General features: G+C 33.8%; 1 protein-coding gene across 2 annotated transcripts in view; it reads left to right on the forward strand.

Annotated features, from left to right (window-relative positions):
• Positions 1 to 21,351, forward strand: part of CCSER1 (coiled-coil serine rich protein 1) — a 1,336,256-nt gene that overhangs the window by 1,064,964 nt on the left and 249,941 nt on the right. Inside the window, exon 11 of one of the 2 annotated variants that reach the window (XM_081594754.1) lies at positions 19,593 to 19,802. The exons of the other annotated variant lie outside the window; for it this stretch is intronic. Coding sequence (XP_081450880.1) covers positions 19,593 to 19,670 — 78 coding nt within the window. The 3' untranslated portion in view covers positions 19,671 to 19,802. Of the gene's footprint in view, positions 1 to 19,592; positions 19,803 to 21,351 lie in introns of those variants that run through there. 2 annotated transcript variants of the gene reach the window in all.

Raw genomic sequence — 21,351 nt, forward strand, 5'->3', positions numbered from 1 at the left:
GAAAGGGAAAAGTGAAAGTGAAGTCACTCAGTCGTGTCTGACTCTTCGCGACCCCATGAGCTGTAGCCTACCAGGCTCCTCCGTCCATGGGGTTTCCCAGGCAAGAGTACTGGAGTGGGGTGCCGTTGCCTTCTCCATTGTTCATGCTAAATGATCTCAATTTCATTTATTTATCAATTTTTACAGACAATCCTACTCATCTTTCAAAATTTTGCCTAAATTCCATTTTATAAAATAACCAAACTAGAACTTTGCTTTATAAGAAGAACTCTAGACCTTCTTCATCTGCTGTTGACCCTTCAGATAGATAAGCTTTTCTCTAAACAAGTTTAAGGGTGTTCCTTATTTCATTAAGTTCTCATCTCTTTCCTGACTATCCTACTTAATAGGTGAACACATCACTTGTTTTTACATTAAATATTTTTTATTGTCTTTCTTCTGTCACTAGAATCCAGAATAAAATCCCTGAGCATATAGATTTTTTTTTTTCCTGTTCACTTCCGAATCCCCATTCTTCTCAAACTGTACCTGTCAGAGAGTATTACCAAATGTGTGTTCAATTACTAAATGTCCAGTCAGGAATAATCTCTCTCTTATACCTGCTGAAAGTACTTAACATATTCTACATGTATTATTAATATTTTTGCCATTTTGTTAGTATTTTTTAAACTCACTTAAAAGAGGAGATTTTCATATTTTATTATTCACCTCTTATAGTACATTATTTGTAACAGGTCCACAGTAAGAATTTTTAATATATGTTGCCTAAATGAACTACTCTTATATAATGGTGGTGATTAATATGTAGATATGTGAATTTAGTTTCACAAAGTCCACATTTTCAGTGTAATCCTTTACAAGAGTAGGTGAGTACTTTAATATTTCTTTCAAAAACACTATAGGTTACTTTCTTGATTTTCTGCATTACTTTTAAAGTGTCAGTTGTTGCAAAAATATTTTAAAATTTATTTCTATTTTCTAATAAATTTACTATTATATTGGAATAGCACATTTAAGGATCTTTAGGACCTAAATACATTAGTGATACAAAAATGGCATCTTCATTCTTGTTTACCTTGTTATAAAGCTGTATTTATCTTTGTGGATTTTTTTAAAAAAAATCTCAAGGCAGAAAGATGTAATAGGCAGTAATGCCAATACTTATATTATAAGCCTTCTAGAACATTAATAAATGTTCTAGAATTACTCAGACACATAGAAGTCAAGGCCACAGTTTCTAGAACCAGACCACTGGGTTTAATACCTTCCTCTATCCCTGGCTTTTCTGATTCAGTCATTTGATATGAAAAAAAAGGAATATAATAAAAATAAAGAATTTGAAGATCTATTATCACCATAGAATTTGTTAGTCTATGTAAAGAACTTAAACAGTGTCTCACACGACAGACCTACATAAGTGCCTGCTGGTTTGGTTATTTTGATTGAGAGAATGTCACAGTTGAGAGTGATTTTTCAGAACTTCAGGCATGTAATCATCATCCTGTAGAATGATAAATTAGTTTCTGCACTCCCAGGGCAGATCTGTCACTCACTGGCAGACTCACAAAGAAATAAGTTCATGAGCCTGATGTATAAACTTAAAAGTTATAAATGTGTAAATCACAATTCTGGTTTATCTATATGCAGTAAGAATGCTTACAATACTAGGGAAGCAGATAAGTTGTTCAACCTTGTCTCCATGCGGGTGGGAAAAGGAAGCAGAAAAGCCAAATGTTAATTGAAATGGCTTAGTGAGCATGTTAATTAAAGAAGAAATTGGTGTTTGATTTTGATTTGAAGTGGCATTATGCTAAAAATAACAATACCAGGCAGCATTCTTGGAACTGAACATCCTCTCCTGGGGAGGGAGAACATCATGTCTTCGCCCATGCTATGCTTCCTGGCCTAAAAACTCTATTCTTGGTGACGTATGTTTTTGTCAAGTATGTTAATATAGTCAGTTGTGATATACTTGTAAATGCCTAGAAATATTTTCTGTTGCTTTATGGAGAAGTTTCAGCATTCCAGAAATTTTCACCATTGAAAATGCAATGCTTCACTCTATGTTCTTACCTGGCTAAAGGCATCCTGTTTGGTACCCTTAGTCTTTTTTATATTATTTTATGTTTTATTCTTTATTTTTAAAATTTTAAGTTACTGTGGTGAAAACACTTAACACAAGATCTACTTCCTAAAATAATTTTAAGTCTACAACACACTATTGTTGACCACAGGTGACCAAAATAGTTTGATAGCACCCAAACTATTACCATGTACTATGTATGGAAAAAGTGAAGAATACATTATTATTAAGACACACAACAGAAAAGAAATATTGGTATATACTTTGGAATATTACATTAGAGAAAACAATGAACTTCCTGTTAGCTCTTGTTTTCTCTTAGTACATTTTGATGTGTCCCAAAATAGTCCATTTATGTAGTGAAGTTAACAAAGGACATAGCCAAATATGTTTCATTTTTTTAAGAATGAAAACTCTTCTGTCACCAATCTGAGCTCAACATGAAAGATATATTTTAATAGTCATGGTTCAACTTGCATGCTTTGTTTTTATTATGAGGATTCAATAATAATTCACATTTATACACATATGCATGCACACACACATACATTTCTGAAAATCTAGAGCCATATCTTAATGTAAAGCAGGCAGCTAAACATATTTATTCCAAGTGGTAAAATAGTCTCTAAAAATAAAGCAAAACCCTCAAAAGTTTTAAAAACAGTATCTTATAAAGAATAAAAAACTTTCTCTAGACATCTACTATAAAACCTTACATCTATGGTCAAAAATAGTGTGTTGCACCCTTAAAATATTTTTAACAAGTAGATCTCATGTTAAGTGTTTTCACCACAGTAACTTAAAATTTTAAAAAATAAAGAATAAAACATAAAATAATATAAAAAAGACTAAGGGCACATAATAAAAATAACTTTTTGTGCTGTAACCTCACAGTGCACTTAATTTAGGTGTAGATATTTGTGAGGAAAACGTTCAGTTTGTTCTGAATAAAATGGTTCTAATTATTAAATTCCCACTGCAGAAAATGCAAATGTTTCTTCTACATAAGTTGCAAATATGCCAAAAAACTACAAGTAAAATATTTAGTGCTAACTTTAAGATGGAAATATGTCTTCCTTATTGAGCTGCAACTACTCTGAGAAATATTTCTGGTAAGAAAAGATTAATTTTAATATTTTTGCATTTAACTGGAGACTGTTCACGATTGATGATTTTGGCTTAGTAAGGCATCATTTTCAAAAAGAAAAAGAGGAAAGAAACAGGTGAGACTATCCATGGAAAGTGAGACTTGGCACCCACTATTTTAAACTATATAACTTCAATTATCACTGTATTTTATACTGAACACATGATAATATTGTTTAATTTTAATACTTTAGGTGTCAATAATTCAGAATTTGTTATCAAGTGGAGTCAGTTGGGTAGAAATGTATTTTTTCACAATGTAAGAGGCAAAGGTAGACCATACACAGAATTCTAATGCACTAAAATCACTTAAAAATAACACTTTAAAAAACTTTAAATAGCTAAGCTTTATGTGCAATAAGATGCAATAAAATATAATTTAAAACAATTTTTTTCAGCAATATTTTCAGGCAGTATCTTTGGAACAGAACATCCTCTCACAAGAAGGGCCTCACCTCTTTTGCAGTGATATGCTCACTGAGCTAAATACAGTCCCTTCTGCTTGACACATGAATATACATTACAGATACATTGAGTTAATATCAATATTTAATAATAACTTGCATTTCTAAAGCACTTATTTGCATTTGTAAAGCACTTCCTTGGTAGCTCAGTGGTAGAGAATCTACTTGCAAGGCAGGAGACTTGCCGAAAATGCAGGTTCAATTCCTGGGTTGGAAAGATCCCCTGGAGAAAGAAATGGCAACCTGCTCCAGTATACTTGCCTGGAAAAATCCCATGGACAGAGGAGCTGGACAGGCTATAGTCCATGGGATCCCAGGAGAGTTGGACAGGACTTAGTGACTAAACAACAACAATGTGTCATATTACAACATTTGGTTGACTGTCTTATCAATCCTGTGATGCAAAGTAGATATTAAAATCCTTCCATTTAAGGTGAGGTTATTGAACCACAAAAAGATTATGATTATTCAAGATCATACAAATAATCAATTGTGCAAGTAGGTGACTGACCTCAAATTTATTCACTGACTACTTATTATATGTCAGGCCTTATGTAATTAGGCAAAAATAAATTCATAGTACTTGTAGACCACCAGGATCCTCTGTCTATGAAATTCTCCAAGCAAGAATACTGGCCTGGGAAGCTGTTCCCTTCTCTAGGAAATCTTCCCGACCCAGGGATCAAACCCAAATCTCCAGCATTGCAGGCAGATTCTTTACCATCTGGGCCACCAGAGAATCCTTTCCTTATAGAGCCCTTACTGAATACCAGACAATGTTCTGAGTGCTTTATAAATATAATTTATTTAATCAATTTACAGGTGAGAAAGTGAGGCAAAAAGAGGTTAAGTAAGTGGTTTGGGATCACCAATGTATAGAGAGATAGAGCCAGCATAAAAACCCATGTGTCCATAAATGCAATTCTCCCATTTCATATGCCCAGGGACCTGAGAGCTATTACTGAAAATGATTTTAAATTTTGAAAATAGGATGCAAATGATATCTAAATTAAACTTGATACAAAAATAATTGTAAGTAAGAGAGAGATTTGGGAAAAATGAAGAAAAAATTTAGTAAATTAAAAAAATAAAAATATGAGGAAAATTTAAGAGTATAACAGCATTATTAAATGTGTAGATGGAAGCAAGATTCAAAGTCATCATGAGGGAAGTGAAATGTTCTATGTATGTTATCTTAAAGATACACCTTCAAAGGACTTGGTGAATTCATTGGTATCTTCTTTTATTTAAAAACAAAAATACTAGTTTCATGATTTTGTTTTAATTAAATATTTTGTATTGGGTATTTTTTCTCAAAGCATTGATGTGAGCCAGTTTTCTGGGAAGTTTTTAAAAAATTCCTCATTCCTAGGTCATACCCCATACCAGTTAAATCACGGTTGTTGAAAGTGGTACCCAGGAAAAAGATTTTTTTGGTAATTTTCCAGATCATTCTAAAATATACTTGAAAGCCAGACTTCTAGATAACTTGTTTCCTAGCATTAGTGCTTGTACAGTCTGTCATACCAACATAGTTATCCACTCTTTACCCAAACATTCCTGGTAATAACCTTGACTGTTATAAAACAGTTCTTAGGTTAATTCAAAATCTGTCATTCTCTCTTCCATCCCTTGGTGTTAGTCCTGCCTCACTGGAATAATGCAATTTTTAGACCTGTTTTGCATGTGGCAATATAGCGGAAGTCAGTTTTATCATCCCATGAATTTTCTCTTCTCCAGGGATAACCTGGAAATAAGATAAAAATCTTATTATTGCCCTAGAACTTTCTTTTGAATACACTAGTTGACAGTATGATATCTTGGAGAGAACTTGGGGTTTAGAATCATAATGCCTTTAGTTTACATTCTGTATCTGCTACTTACCAGTCTTGTGAACTTGAAAAAGTTATTGAAGTTCTCAGCTTCCTTTCTGCCACAAATAATGCTACTTCATGCAACTTTTATGAGTATAAAATGAGATATGCAGAGTCGGAGTAAGACTTTTAGAAGCTCTGAGCACAGAGAATTTAGTGATTTATCACAGTCCACTTCATCCCCCACATGTATAATTCAAATGAAAACAACACTAAACCAGATAAAAGGAAGAAAGGAATCCAATTAATTTCTAGGGATTTTCCCCTTCATTAATACTGTTATTTTTAAATCATTAATAGCAAGTATAGCAAGTATGCAATTCATTAAATACATATACCCATTACTTTTTGCCTTTATCTTGCTGATGCTCCAAAGGCATGTTTAACCTTCTACTGAGTAATGTAAGCACGAAAGTGCCCAAATGCAGCTCTGCTTAGTATATTTGAGAAGAGGGCAGACATGTATGACTTTAGACAAGTTGTTTAAGCTCTTCCACAAACTTCAGTTTCCTGAGTTGTAAAATTAAGACAATAGATGCCCTGAAGAATTACTGTAAAGGTTGTGAGACTCTCAGGGGATTAAAATAAATGATGTATAAAAAGTGCTTGTAAGTGATCAAAAACAGTAGGTAAGAACATCAGCTCTGAAGCTATTTTGAATTCAAATCTTTTAGTTTACTGGCTCTAAAACCTTGGGCAGATTGTATGGTGTCTGCTTCTCAACTTCCTTCTTGGAAAATGAGGATAAAAATATATCCACTTAGGGTTTCGTGAGTTTTAAATAATTGATACCCTTCATGCATTTATCACAAGATAAGGTCTCAATACGTGCTTACTCGTCATTTTTATTAAAATAACAATAATTTGTATTAGATGGGAAAATAACCTGGCCCACTTGGTAGGCATTCAAAGTGTGGTGGCATGCTTTCTTTTCAATTGAGGGACCCATAATTGAATACATTACTAAAATTTAGAGAGGACCCGCACATTGTAGCACTTTGCTGAATAAATGTTGAATGAATGAATGAGTGAGTAAATGAATGAATGAATGTTATCTCACAACTTGTATAGCTTTCCTCATTGTAATTATAGATTAATAGTTCTAATTAGTAGAACCTAAAATACATGTGTATTTCATTCTCTCCAAATGACATAAATTCCAGTTAATATTTAAACTTTTAAAACTTAGAAAGCTATTTTATTTATAAAATACGTCTATTTTTATTTATTTTTATTTACATTATTTCTATGAGTTTCTAATCACATTTATAGTGTTCTTATTATGTCTGAATAGGATGATACTATAAAAGAAAACTTTCAAAAACGTTTCTAACCTAGCTCAACATTATGTAACAGCATGATTGTTAACTTTCAATCCCTGTGATTCAAGCTTGAGGCTCTTATTAGATGAAAAAAAAAAAATTACTAAGACATTTAATTTCTCAGTTTAGCTCAGCTTAGCATAACCTGAATCCCTTTACCTTAAAAATCACTTGCTCTAGTATTAGTGACACTTAGACTTCTCCAAGTCTAAGGCTCTGTGGGCCTTTGCATCATCATCTGTTAAATGGGGATGATATTGCCTAGCTCATGAGGATATTTGAAGAAACTAATGAAGTGTCATGTCTGAAAATATCCTGAGATATGCAATGTACATACATGTAACTATGTGTATATGTGTATTCAGAGAGAGTGACAGACAGATAAACCTGCTGCTTGCTCAAATACTTTTGTGACAAAAGGTACTCAAATTAGCTATGCCTAAAGTTCAGATATTTACCTCAGTAATTTGAGCACTCTGGCAGTGACTATTTCAGAATGCTTATTTTTCTCCAAATATGACTCATGTGAAAATAAAGTACTTGCATTTTTCTACTTGTAACAGGCCAGAGTAGGTTCATTTTAAGTATGATATTCTGCACTTACATTTTTATAGCCTACTGCCAAATTTTAAAATTCAAGTTTATTCATTTTTCTTTATCTGCCTACAGTAAAATAAAAAATATTGATTTCCTAAATAGATATCACTTGAAAGTTATATTACACTGTGAGCACACAGACTGCAAAATATTTGAGGACACTGAGTTCTATAAAATAACTGACCCACATTTTCAGAACTATTATCCTAATGTTCATCTCTGATAGAGTCCCTTAGCTAGCTAACTGTGCTTCTACATTTTTACTTTATAAGCCAAGATGTCATTTGATATATGTCAAAATGGTGCTAAATATTAAGCCTTAGAGGAGTCCAAAACTAATATACATAAAAAGAAAGGAGAAAACCCGAGGTACTTTAGTTTGAAAAGCAAAATTTGATAGAAAAATGATAGTGATCATTTAAATTGGAAAACCTTTTCAAAGCATATAAATACTGGGAGAATTCTCCTGGTTCCATATTAGGAGTTTCTAGAGATGATAGTTACTTTTTCTTTTAAAACCTTAATATGTGTATGATGTAGACCTGATGGGCTCAGTGCTCAGGTGCTCAGTCGTGGCTGACTCTTTGCAACCTCACGAACTGTAGCCTGCCAGACTCTTCTGTCCATGGAATTGTCCAGGCAATAATACTGGCATGGGTTGCCATTTATATAGACATGATATATATATTTAAAAATCCAAGCTGATTGTCAAAATAAAAGGACAACTGGAGCCAATTCAATTCATTTCACAATAATTTTGCTTATTTCCAATATAGATTATATTTTTATTTTTTTTAAAGTGTGGACAAATGAGGGAAACAGGGAAATAATTATACTGCCATGTACCAAAACCTTAAATATGCTCCCTGCTGACTTTTAACAAACCACCAGGATGAAAAACTAATGAAGGGTGAGCAAGAGAGTATCTGGTAATTTTCCTAAAGCACATTTATATTGCATTTATAGAATGTCTTCCTCAGGAGAGCACAGATTATTTTTTATTAACAAAGAGGTATAAGGAAAAAGTGCTGCTCTCTTTATTTTTTTGAGAGTTTAAATGTTTCCCACAGTTTTATCACTTTTAATACATAATAGGAAAAGAAGAGTAGCTTGTGCAATAAATAACTTGTGGTTGTAGTTAACACATGCAGGTCATTTATAATCTTTTAATGGTCATTTTTAGTGTTTTAAAGGTATATGGAATTTTCTCAGTAATTAGTGGATTTGTCTTATTGTGTATCTAAAATCATTCTGAAGTAGTTTATTCTTTAATGAACAGGGTTTTCTGAAAAGAATTACCTGACTATTTTTTCACACTTAGTTTCCTTTAGTCTTTGTTTTAAAAATCACAATCTTGCACATTTTCTTGAAGAAAAATTCTTAAACTAAGGTTTTGAGACCTATGTTTTTTAAAACACAATAGACTTTTAAAATTCTATATTTTAAAAGAATTTTTGGATTTGGAGACTACTAAAAATAATTCTTAACTAGTTTGATCACTCTTTATATCAGTGACTTCTGAGAGTAAAATCTCATAAATAAGAAGGTAAATCCTTGATTCATAAAGCATTTTATTGATATATTACGTAGAGAATATAGTATTATTTTGCATGGACAAATGTATTGTAATGGGCTTCCCTGGTAGCTTGGCTGGTAAAGAATCCTCCTGCGATGCAGGAGACCCCAGTTTGATTCCTGGGGTGGGAAGATCCCCTGGAGAAAGGATAGGTTACCACTCCAGTATTCTTGCCTGGAGAATCCCAATGGACAGAGGAGCCTGGTGGGCTATAGTCCATGGTGTCACAAAGAGTTGAACATGACTGAGAGACTAAGTACACACACATGTATTATAATAGTCTTTTTCTTACATTCATTTTTCTTTCTATTGCTTAGCTAAACTGACTTAAAACAAAATTAGCTTTAATAGCATATAAACTGCTATCTGGATTTTGGATTTACTAAACCATGTCAACTGAAAAAATCATACAATCTAAAAATTGAGAATTATATTTTATTCAGGGACCCATAAGAAATAAATATTAATGTAATTTACTGACATTTCCTTAGAAATGGCAGTAGAATTTTCAGTAGCTACTGACTTCAACTTTTTACCCATGAATGAATTGATAGATTTTCATATTGTTTATGGGGTTCTCAAGGCAAGAATACTGGTTTTCCATTCCCTTCATCAGTGGACCACATTTTGTCAGAACTCTCCACCATGACCCGTGCATCTTGGATGGCCCTATACAACATGGCTCATAGTTTCATTGAATTAGACAAGGCTGTGGTCCATGTGATCAGTTTGATTAGTTTTCTGTGATTGTGGTTTTCATTCTGTGTCCCCTGTGATGGATAACAATAAGAGGCTTATGGAAGCTTCCTGATGGGAGAGACTGACTGAGGGGGAAACTGGGTCTTGTTCTGATGGGCGGGGCTGTGTTCCATAACCCTTTAATCCAATTTCTTATTGTTGGGTGGGGCTATGTTCCCTCCCCGTTGTTTGACCTGAGGCCAAACTATAGTGGAGGTAATGATGATACTGGCAACCTCCTTCAAAAGGTCCCAGGCACGCACTGCAGCACTCAGGGCCCCTGACCCTGCAGCAGGCCGCTGCTGACCCACACCTCCAATGGAGACTCCTGGACACTCACAGGCAAGTCTGGGTCAGTCTCTTGCAGAGTCACTGCTCCTTTCTCCTGGGTCCTGGTGCACACCAAATTTTGTTTGTGTACTCCAAGAATCTGTCTCCTCAGTCCTGTGTAGGTTCTGTGTAAGTTCTGGTGGCTCTATGGAGGGTTAAGCCCTCCAAGAGGGCTTATGCCATAATCAAGTCTTCTGCACCCAGAGTCCCTGCCCATATGGCAGGCCACTACTGATCCATACCTCCACAGGAGACACTCAAAGGCAGTCAGTTTCTGTGGGGTCTCCTGATGCACACAAGGTATTGTTTGAGCCCGCTGAGCATCTCTGATGAGTATGGGGCTTGATTCTAAAAGCAATTTTGCCCCTCCTACCATCTTGCTGGGGCTTCTTCTTTGCCCTTGAATGTCTCAGCTACTACAAGATAAATCTTCACCCCAGGCCTCAAAGCAGCAAATGCTTTATTTTGGGGGGCTCCAAAGTCACTGCAGATGGTGATTGCAGCCATGAAATTAAAAGACACTTGCTCTTTGGAAGAAAAGCTATGGCCAACCTAGATAGCATATCAAAAAGCAGAGGCATTACTTTGCCAACACAGGTCCATCTAGTCAAAGCTATGGTTTTTCCAGGAGTCATGTATAGATGTGAGAATTGGACTATAAAGAAAGCTGAGCGTGGAGGAATTGATTCTTTTGAACTGTGGTATTGGAGAAGACTCTTGAGAGTTCCTTGGACTGCAAGGACATCAAACCATTCAATCCTAAAGGAAATCAGTCCTGAATATTCATTGGAAGGACTTGATACTGAAGCTGAAACTTCAATACTTTGGCCACCTGATGCGAAGAATTGAGTCAATGGTAAAGACCCTGATGCTAGAAAAGATTGAAGGCAGGAGGAGAAGGGGACGACAGAGGACGAGATGGCTGGATGGCATCACTGACTCGATGGATATGAATTTGAGTAAGCTCCAGGAGTTGGTGATGGACAGGGAAGCCTGGCGTGCTGCAGTCCATGGGGTTGCAAAGATTTGGACAGGACTGAGCAACTGAACTGTAATGATAGATTAAGTTTACTTACCAAATACTAAAATCTGATTCTGGTCTTTAAATTGCCTCTTGGGAATTCCCTGGTGGTCTGGTAGTTAAGATTATGCACTGCCGCTGCAGGGAAACAGGTTTCATCCCTATCCCTAGTCTGGGAACTAAGATCCCACATGCCCTCAGTTCAGTTCAGTCGCTCAGTCGCATCTGACTCTGCGACCTCATGGACAGCAGCATGCCAGGCCTCCCTGTCCATCACCAACTCCTGAAGTTTACTCAAATTCATCTCCGTTGAGTTGGTGATGCCATCCAATCATCTCATCCTCTGTCATCCCCTTCTCCTCCTGCCTTCACGTTTCTCTTATGTTTCTAAATATTCTGCATGTTTGATTACAAGTAGTTGGAATGTTACTGTGCCTTCAATATACAAACTTAGATAATAGTTCACATTTGGCCAATCAAGACATAAAATTTATAGAATTATCTCCTTTCTTTTTTGCCTCCCTCAATATACATATTTTTCAATTTTATATTTAACCATCTATCTGAACAGTAGTTGGAAAATGGTAAGAAAATATAAAGGAGTTGGTGAATGTAGCTTGTAGCAAACCTGAGTTAAGCAAAGGTTTTTTGGTTTTGTTTTGTTTTAAATTCTGCCATCATTGAAGAAGCACTAGAGGTATTGATGAATATTTGTATATGTCAGGTATATATTTTAGAATGATTAAGTTCTCTTGGACAATCTCTTAAATGAAATGTTTTTCATTACTTTTTTTGATCCTCTTTTCTCTTTTTCTGTAAAAAGAATAAAGTGTATCATAATTGATACATCTGTATCAAATGAGAAAATAAGTTTAAAGAGAATGTTTACCTCTATAAAAACAAATTTTTAATAGGCTGTCCTTAGTATTCATTTATTTTCCCTACTTTTGTAGTGTGAATAGTATTGACATTGAAAAGATTTTTATTTCTATTGATAATAAGTGAATACACTGCCAGAAAGAGGATCTAAAATAATTAGAGGAATGCATGTCAAGTCTTTCAGGCCCTCATATTAACATACAGTGCATGCTGCTTCTTATTTCTGCAAATGTCAACCTTCTTTTTGATGTGTCTTTTGGGAAATGGTTCGCTCTGTTTCAAAGGCGTATAATAAAAGAAAAGGGCTCAGGGCAATATTTAAGCAATGAAAGAAACACAGGACATTTATGACTAGCTGGGAGGAACTGATTGCCTTTGGCTGTGCCTTGGGAAATCCCCAGGAAATACAGTAAGTTGTGATTACTGTTATAAGTTAAAATGATATAAAGCATGCAGAGGAATTTGTGTTTTCCTTATGGGTGAAAGCATTTCATATTCTCAGTGTGCCATTAGAGTTCATACCCACCACTGTGTTTCTTACTGAAGTACTAGCAGGAGATGTATTTTTGAAAATTACAGAAGAGTAACTTTCAAGATAATCAATTTAAGAAAAGAAAAGAGAATTTAAAACTAAGTTCATGTAAGAAAGTATATTATTTTCACATACCTCAATTAATGTCTCTCATAAAGCTAGTAGTATTGACTTAATGATATCAAAATTTGTACTGCAAATGTTTGTGTTAATATCTGTGTTAAATTTATTATAATGTGTATAACTATATAACTATGGTAAATAGAAAGCCTTAGAGGTAGGTAAAAAAAGAAAGTCATAAATGTAGTTTTCTCAGTGCATTTTCACTGTGGTTATTTCCTTAATAAAAATAGAATTGTTTAGATCCCCTATCATTATTTGGAGGCTATAAGATGCATTTGTAATTTCCTTATAAGTTTTCATTTCTGAATTTCTACCAGGTTGTTGAGAACATAAAGGAAAATATCTCACAAATCCCTGTTATTTTTTTTTCTTTATTTATTTAAAAATCATTTCTTTTCCCCCATGGTAGTTAAGAGATCCAACATCAATCCTACAATATTGTCTCAGCTTTATTGCACTACTTTCAAATTTAAGCTGTGAAATTAAATTTCAAATTTAACTTTAAAAGGATTCTTCTCGAAATGAGGTCTAAAATGCTAATAGTAGATATTCAGTCTGATGATCACTATTTTTAGTCATGTAAAGGAAAACAAACTGGGTCCAAAACTGCACTCTATTTAAAGGCACTGTTACCTTTTGAGTTCTATATACTGCTTTGTTTGATTAATGAACAAGTAACTACCACTATATGTTATCCAAGGTGGAAGATCAAGGGCATGTCTTTGACTAGTCTATGATACAAAAAGGATTTTAAAAGGATAATGTTTTAATATGTTCAACTTGTGTGTTTTATTTTAAATTAGCTTATTTATCTATTTTTTAACTTTACAATATTGATTTGTTTTGCCATACACTGACCTGAATCCACCATGGGTGTACATGTGTTCCCCTTCCAGAACTCCCCTCCCACCTCCCTCCCCATCCCATCCCTCCGGGTCATCCCGGTGCACCAGCCCCGAGCGCCCTGTATCATGCATCAAACCTGGACTGGCGATTGGTTTCACATATGATAATTTAGCTTGTGTGTTTTAATGAAAGGTTAAAATAAATACCTAAGTGAGAACAAAACTAGTAGAGTGTTTTCTTGTGTAATTTAGGTACCTAAAATACACACACCTGAAGGGTTATTGATTTTAAGGAATTGCCAAGCATTTTACAATCTACATATTTCCTGAAATATGAACACATCTCTGTTATTTAGTGATTAAAGGTCGTCTGAAACATTACTCTTATAAGTTTAAAATAGAAATTCCACCAAAAAGCATGAAGGCATGTAGAAATATTTATATGTTTTTCAGAAATATTTGTTTTCATTTAAAATCACATTATTCCACAACACTTAAAATGGTTATATTAACTAAATCCCTATATTAACTAAATCCCACTGTTTCCACATATATGTACTGTGATGGGACCAAGGTCAAGTTTTCCTTTATCAACTTCATTCTAGAAGTTGAGCATTCTTATAAATGTGCAAGTCTTAAACAAGTCTAAGTATTTTCTTGACAGCTAATTGTTTCTTATATTATTTCATTACAAAGAAAACTTGAAGAGGCCCTAAGGTAGAGCTAGAAATTCTAATTTTATAAAAATGTCATGCTCCCATAGGTTCTAATTGTGTAATTTTAAATAATTTTATAGGTCTTTAATCTTTTATCTGCAATTCTGAGATCCAAAATAACAAGCAAACAAAAATTCCCTGAAAACCTAAAGTCCTTCTGTGATTTATTGGGTAATCAAATCTAGTCTGATCTAAATTGACAAGAGGCTGTTTATAATTTTTAAAAGTCATAGGTTATATTTTTCCTAGAAAAATATTAATGTCCTTGATTACTCCAGCCTTAGACTTAGCTTGGGGTATTATTTTGCATATCCTGAATAATTCTGAATTCTGAAAAACACCAGACACAAGGCTTTTGGATAAAGGGTTACTTAAGAATTTTCTTATTCAAATTTCCATTCCATATCTAGTTCTATTTAGCTCTTTGATGTGCATGCCTGGGGCTAGTAAGTTCTAAATTTTTATTGAATTATGCTTGAGATATCATTTTAAACATTTAGCTCAGGTAAAAATGATATTGACTCTTACCCTGATCAGATTGTATATTTCTCCTTTTGATCTTGGTGTTCTAAACTAGGCTTATCATCTGTACTTACCAAATATTTCCAGAGGAATAAGAAAGTATTAAGGAAGTTCATCACTTTTTGTGTGTACATGTACTTTTTAAAGCATCTATTGCATTTCCTTCACGGATTTCTGGTTTTCAGTTGTTTTCCCTATTCCAAATATTGTGTTTATTTCAAGTCTTATTATAACTAATATGGTTTATAATGAAAATCACCATATTCACATCATTCACAGAATAGCCTCTAAGTGTGTGGCTAGGTCCTCATACCCACTAGATCACAGAAGCTTAGCAAGAGACAAGTGAGTTCCTAGTTTGAGGGAGCCAAAGGGCTCAGTTCCAGGCAGTCATATTCTGGCTTTGTAAGGTGGGAATTCACTTACTTCTTCCTCACTCTTGCTTGTGGGAATGGGAAAGACATTATTATCTTATAGGTATTAATAAAATATCATGTGCTTCAGATACATGTTTGTCATTTCTAATATAACAGTACATACAAAGTTAACATTTTCATGCTTAATTGCTTCAGTGGTATCCAACTGTTTGTGACACTATGGACTGTACCCCACCAGGCTCCTCTGTCCATGGGATTCTCCAGGAAAGAATACTGAAATGGGTTGCCATGCCATCCTCTAGGGGATCTTCCTGACCCAGGGATCCAACCCATGTCTCTTATGTCTCCTCAGGGATGTTATTAAGCACTGTGAAAAAATAATAATATTCATGAACTATACTGTCTGTGTGAAAAAAGTCCAGGCATGAACTATTTCTCTGCTAGATTTTCTAAGCTCCTACAATTAAATTGAACACTGGCTTGTTCTTTACTGAGCCTTAGATGAATAAACTCATTATTTTGATTTAGATATATTATTACATTTAATTATTTTTGTGTTACTTCAATTCATAGTTTCAAATTATAGATGAAATTTTAATCAACTTTTTAGAAAGAAAAGGAGTCAGAATGAAATTGATGTGGGTAAACTGGATAATGTAGGCTTAATCATTATTTCTGCCTGCAATGCAGGAGACCCGAGTTTGATCCCTGGGTAGATCCTCTGGAGAAGGGAATGGTTACCCGCTCCAGTGTTCTTGCCTAGAGAATTCAATGGACAGAGGAGCCTGACAGGCTACAGTCCATGGGCTTACAAAGGGTCAAACACAACTGAGCGACTATCACTTCACTTCACTTCAAGCAGTTTTCCTAAGCATGTTAACTTTTTTGACAGTGCTTAGTTTTCCTAGGGTAATTTCTGATCATTTGTTAATGCACTTCAAGCATTACTTGAAAAGTAAAAAATTAAAATTTGTGATATTTTCTCTCCATTGTTTTTAACTAATACATGTATATTCATTTCCAAAGCCTCGGTCCAATAAATGAACACCTTGGAAATGTACTCTATTGATTTGGTATTTCATTAAAGAAAATAAATTTGTCTATATTGGGTCTCCTTGCTGGCATATGATAGCATTTTTAATTATAAAAGATTCTGTTGAGGTATAACTACTTTGAAGGCAGATTGGCAGTTTCTTGCAAAGTAAAACACACTGTTACCCTATAGTCCACCAATCACCATCCTTGTTATTTACCTCAATGAGATGAAAACTTATATCACATAAACACCTGCACATAGATATTAATAGTACCTTTATTTCTAATTTTCAAAATTTAGAAGCAATCTTCAGTAGGTGAACTGTGGTTCATATAGACAATGGAGTATTCTTTTAATGTTAAAAAGAAATAAGCTATCAAGCTATGAAAAGACATGGAGAAAACATAGTGCATATTACTAAGAAGTCAATTTGAAAAGGCTAAATACTATATGATCTGAACTATGTGGCATTCTGGAAAAATTAGTGAAAAGATCAGTTGTTGCTAAGGACTGGGGAGAGGGAAGAATGAATAAGCAGAATATAGAGGAGTTTTAGGACAGTGAAATTATCTGTGTAATACTAAAATGGTAGATATACATCCTAAAAGTGTGTCTATAAAATGGTAGATGCACAATACTGACCCTAAGGTATATTATGGACTCTGAGTACTAGTGATGTATCAGTGTAAGTTTATCAATTATAGCAAATGTACCCTTATGGTCGGGGGATATTGATAGTGGAAGAGGGTATGCATATCTAGGGGCAGGGCTTATAGGGGGAATCTGTAACTTCTATTCAGTTTTCCTGTGAGCTTAAAACTGCCCTAAAAACTGAAATCTTTTTTTCAATGATTCTGTTGAGCATAAACGTATAACTAACTGACTCTGAAAAGTGTGATAAAAAATACAAATACAAAAGTCACCTGAGCAAAGTGCAATCAAAAGACACTTAATTGATGTAGAAATAGGCAAATTGAGGGGAGAATTGTGATCTACGGAGACAACCACAGAATGTATGTGTACCACATAACATCAAGTTTTTCACTGAAGTTAAAAAAGGATCATACAATAAATTGCTTGGAGCCAGTCAGATAAAAACTTAAAGCCAAGGAATTCTCCCTCAGAATTCTATTGAGTTACTCTGCATTTAACCTAATTGTGACCTTACCCACCATTTATCATAGCAACTAAAAGTTTTAGAAATTAAGAAACTAGCTTCTCTAATCAGAGTATTAATATAGTACCTTTCCATACTGTAGATTTTGTTCCAGTGGTCTGTTCATGGATTATTATAGGAGTAAATTTGAATACACATCTTTCTCTAATAAAGATCACTCCTAACATATTGTGAACCTTGGAAATATTTTTTCTAATATACAGACAATTAATGTTATTTTTAGTTTATAATATGAGAATTTAATAATCCAGGTTTATAGGAAAAAATAAGTTTTTGTTTTATCACTTGGACTTGAGGCAACTCATTAAAAATTATAAAAGCAAAGAACAAAAACAATACACTTCTCACAAAGTGATAAATTTTTGTTACAGGTAATGATGGTATTTTTAATCAACCTTGCAAAGTGAATAATGATCTCGTGCTCTTGATTCAAACCTATGTCTATATAGCTGGGGATCTATGAGATTTAGGCAGATTTCTCTCTAAAATCTTTCTTGAGTTCAGTTCTATTTGAATAACACAGTTATAACATTAGTCCATCTCAGAATGCAAAACTGGAACAGTAGTTAGAAGATTCTGACTTGCATTGTTCAATATGTGGGAGTGAATGACTAACAGGTCACACTTGAGCCTTTATAGCACGTTTCTGGAGTACTGTGGTTTCTTCTAAGTGTAGGTTGCAATCTTTTGATCAAATTAACTCAGAAATCTCCATCCAGGACAAAATTTGTTTAAGTCTACCCCAGGCAAATCCTGGTAGAGCATAGGAGAAGGCATGTGTCTTCCTCAGTAGATCCAGAGATACAAAACATGTTCTTAGACAAAGAAAATTTAAGCAGGAGATTTGCATGTCTTATTTATCATCCATCAATGCGAGCATGCAGACACTTTACAAGATAGTTTCTCTCTCTGGTATACCTTTATACAAACCAAGGCCATAATATTCACATTTGCTATTTTTGTTAGAAGATAAGTTCATGAAATGCCAGCAACAGGGATTATTTTGTAAATCCTCCATTTTAATTACTCAACTAAATTTTTTTTTCTTGGAGAATAGTTAATGAACAATGTTGTATTAGTTTCAGGTGTAGAGCAAAGTGATTCAGTTATACATATACATGTATCTATTATTTTTCAAATTCTTTGCCCATTTAGGTAATTATAGAATATTGAGTAGCATTCCCTGTGTTATATAATAGGTCCTTTTTTGTTAACTATTTTCAGTATAACAGTGTGACCTTAAAAACTATAACTTCTTAACTGCTTCTAAATTAAGTCTAAAAGTTACTTGATTCTACAAAGAGTTTTCTCATCAGAAACAATGGAAATAATAATAAATAAAGGTAAAATTTTTAACTGCCTCAAAGACTGTTGAGGAAACTGAGATAATGCTTACCATATACTAAACATAAGAACTTCAGAATAAATGTTCAATAAATATCAGTTAATCTTTTTCAGATATTCTCATCATCTGTTAATTATATTTATAATGAACTATTGATTTTCACAGAAATCTATATTTACGTATTATTTTAAAACCTTCTTTGAGTATATGATAATATCATTTTGTGATAGAGATCAGTGCCAGGAATAAAAATATACAAGTTGAATTACAATATGTGTTTGTATAGAGTTTAGTCAACTAGAGCGATATAGTAAGGTTGTTCTAACTTTGGTGTCTATCATATACAATTACTATTTTAATTTAATAATTTCTCTCCATTTGATTATGCTATTTTTCAGTGATTAACTTTTATTGATGCACAGATTAGAGCCATTTTATTTGAAGTCGTTATTTTTCTATATAGTTTGAGGTAGAAAAATAGCAGAGAAAATACTAATACACTGCCTAGTTTAAGAGTTTGAGAAAATGTTTTCATCAGCTAAGGAATTGGTGCAAGGGAACCTACTTTTTAAGGAGGCCACTTCATAAATATCATGTGTGTTCTACATTTCACAAACCTCCCTTTCTGTCAAATTTAATTGTTCCTATCTTCTGCTGTAGCATTCATTTTACTTATTTTCAGTGTATTATATATCTTTTCTTAATTTCTTACAAATATTTGTTTTGATCTTTATGTTTACCAAATGGAATAACTCAAAAACCTTATTTAATAAAAGCATCTTAAACTGTCTTTATTTTGAATTTCTTTTCATTTTCTTTATTCTTTTCTCCACCATATTCTACTGTTACTAATGATCAGTTGCTCCAAAAAAATGTGTTTTATTTACAGGGCACAGCTTATGGAAGTGCTCCTGTACCTTCTCGCAGGCAATTATGTGAGTCTCTTATATTCAGCTCTGTGTTGTAAACATGACAGTGTGTTTCTGTGCTGTAGCATGGCATGCTGATTGAGACCAAATGCCCTAAGGTCAATATGCAATCCCCACTGTTGTATATTACCTACAGTGTGTTTGTAGTAAATGGTTCTCTTTGCCTTTTCCTTACCTGTTTGTCATTATGCAGCCCATTTAAGAAAACTGCAGTGCAATGTGGCCAAGTGTGCTGAAGCTTCAAGAATGGCTCAAAGTCTGGGGCAAGACTAGAAGTGGCTCTTATTTAAGTTTATTTTCACTTAGCAACAATAATAGCAATTTGTTAACCAAATCAGTAAGCTTTCTTAAATCCTAACTTCCTTTACAGACTTATTCAAAGGACCCTTATATCATACACAGCTGTGTTTTAGTCACAGCTAATGAGACCTCTTTCCTTGAAAAGGAAAAAAAAAAAAATGCATTAAAAAAATACTCTTTCTAGTGAATTTAAGACAAACTTGACTTTCCAACCACTTTACTTCTTAAGTCATCATATTTAGAAAATTTAAAATAAACTGTAAATTTTTAGATAGAAAACCTGGATTTTACAAACTGGCCTACCTGTATTATAAATATATGCACCTTGCAGATAGTCAAATATTTGTTCTTCAGCCCAGGAGATTTCTGTGACAACTTGTCTGCTTTAACATGAACATTTTGTCAATGAGAGATGTATATGTAAATTTAATATGTAGAATCTCCTAAGTGCCATCAGACTTTGAGAATGAGCTATTTTCATCACACATTTCTACCCATGTCTTTTCTCTTTTCCCATGCCAGCATCCATCAGAAAATCATGATTGTTTTACCTCCATTATAGAGTGCTGTGGCAATACATCACATGATGCTAATTGTTGTGCCTAGCAATAAATGCCAAGTAGATTCATCTTAATATGATGTTAAAGATGATTCAAAGGTACAGACCTGTTTGTATAGTTTTTTCTTCACTATTGGCAAAAGAAATACATAATTTGGTGACATTCACTGAGAAGGATCTGTGAATCATTTACAAAAAACACAAAAAAAGAAAAAAGAAAAAAAAAAAGAACTGTGACACTTTATACCATTATAAAGATGCTTAAATAAAAAGCAGACATATGCACTTTACTATCTCCTTTTCCGTGAAAGAACGCTGAAGGTTGAGATTTTTATGAATGAAGCTGTAGTAGAAAGAGCTGCTAATATGACTAGAAGATGGGATTTAGGTATATAAATATTCTTCTAAAATTAAATAATCATTAGCTGGTCTCCAATTATCCCTTGCTGTTATGTCTTTTTACCTATTTCCCTACCATATGACTTTCTAAAATATACTGAAATTATGGTTTATTTTATGTAGTTACTGGTGCAGTATTGTTACTAAACCCAACTTGAATCCACTAGTCTCTGATCAGTAAAACCAATCTACTAACACCAGGTTGTGGTGAAGGAAAGTGCAGTGCTTATTGTAAGACACCATACAAGAAGCCCAGGGCAGCTAATGCTCAAAAGACTTGAAGTCCCAGAGAGTGAAATGGGAATTGGAGTTCTTGTTCACGGAGCTGAAGAATGAACTTTATGAACACGCCAACATTCACAGTAACAAGAGAATAGGATTTATTTTACAGAAAGGAAAAGTATAAAGCTCTCAGCATAGACACTGAGAGGGAGTAAAGAGTCCCCCAAAAGGCGGGACTT

Source organism: Giraffa tippelskirchi, chromosome 1, assembly GCF_054371585.1.
Source record: "Giraffa tippelskirchi isolate mGirTip1 chromosome 1, T2T-mGirTip1v1.2.pri, whole genome shotgun sequence".
Taxonomy (NCBI): Eukaryota; Metazoa; Chordata; class Mammalia; order Artiodactyla; family Giraffidae; genus Giraffa; species Giraffa tippelskirchi.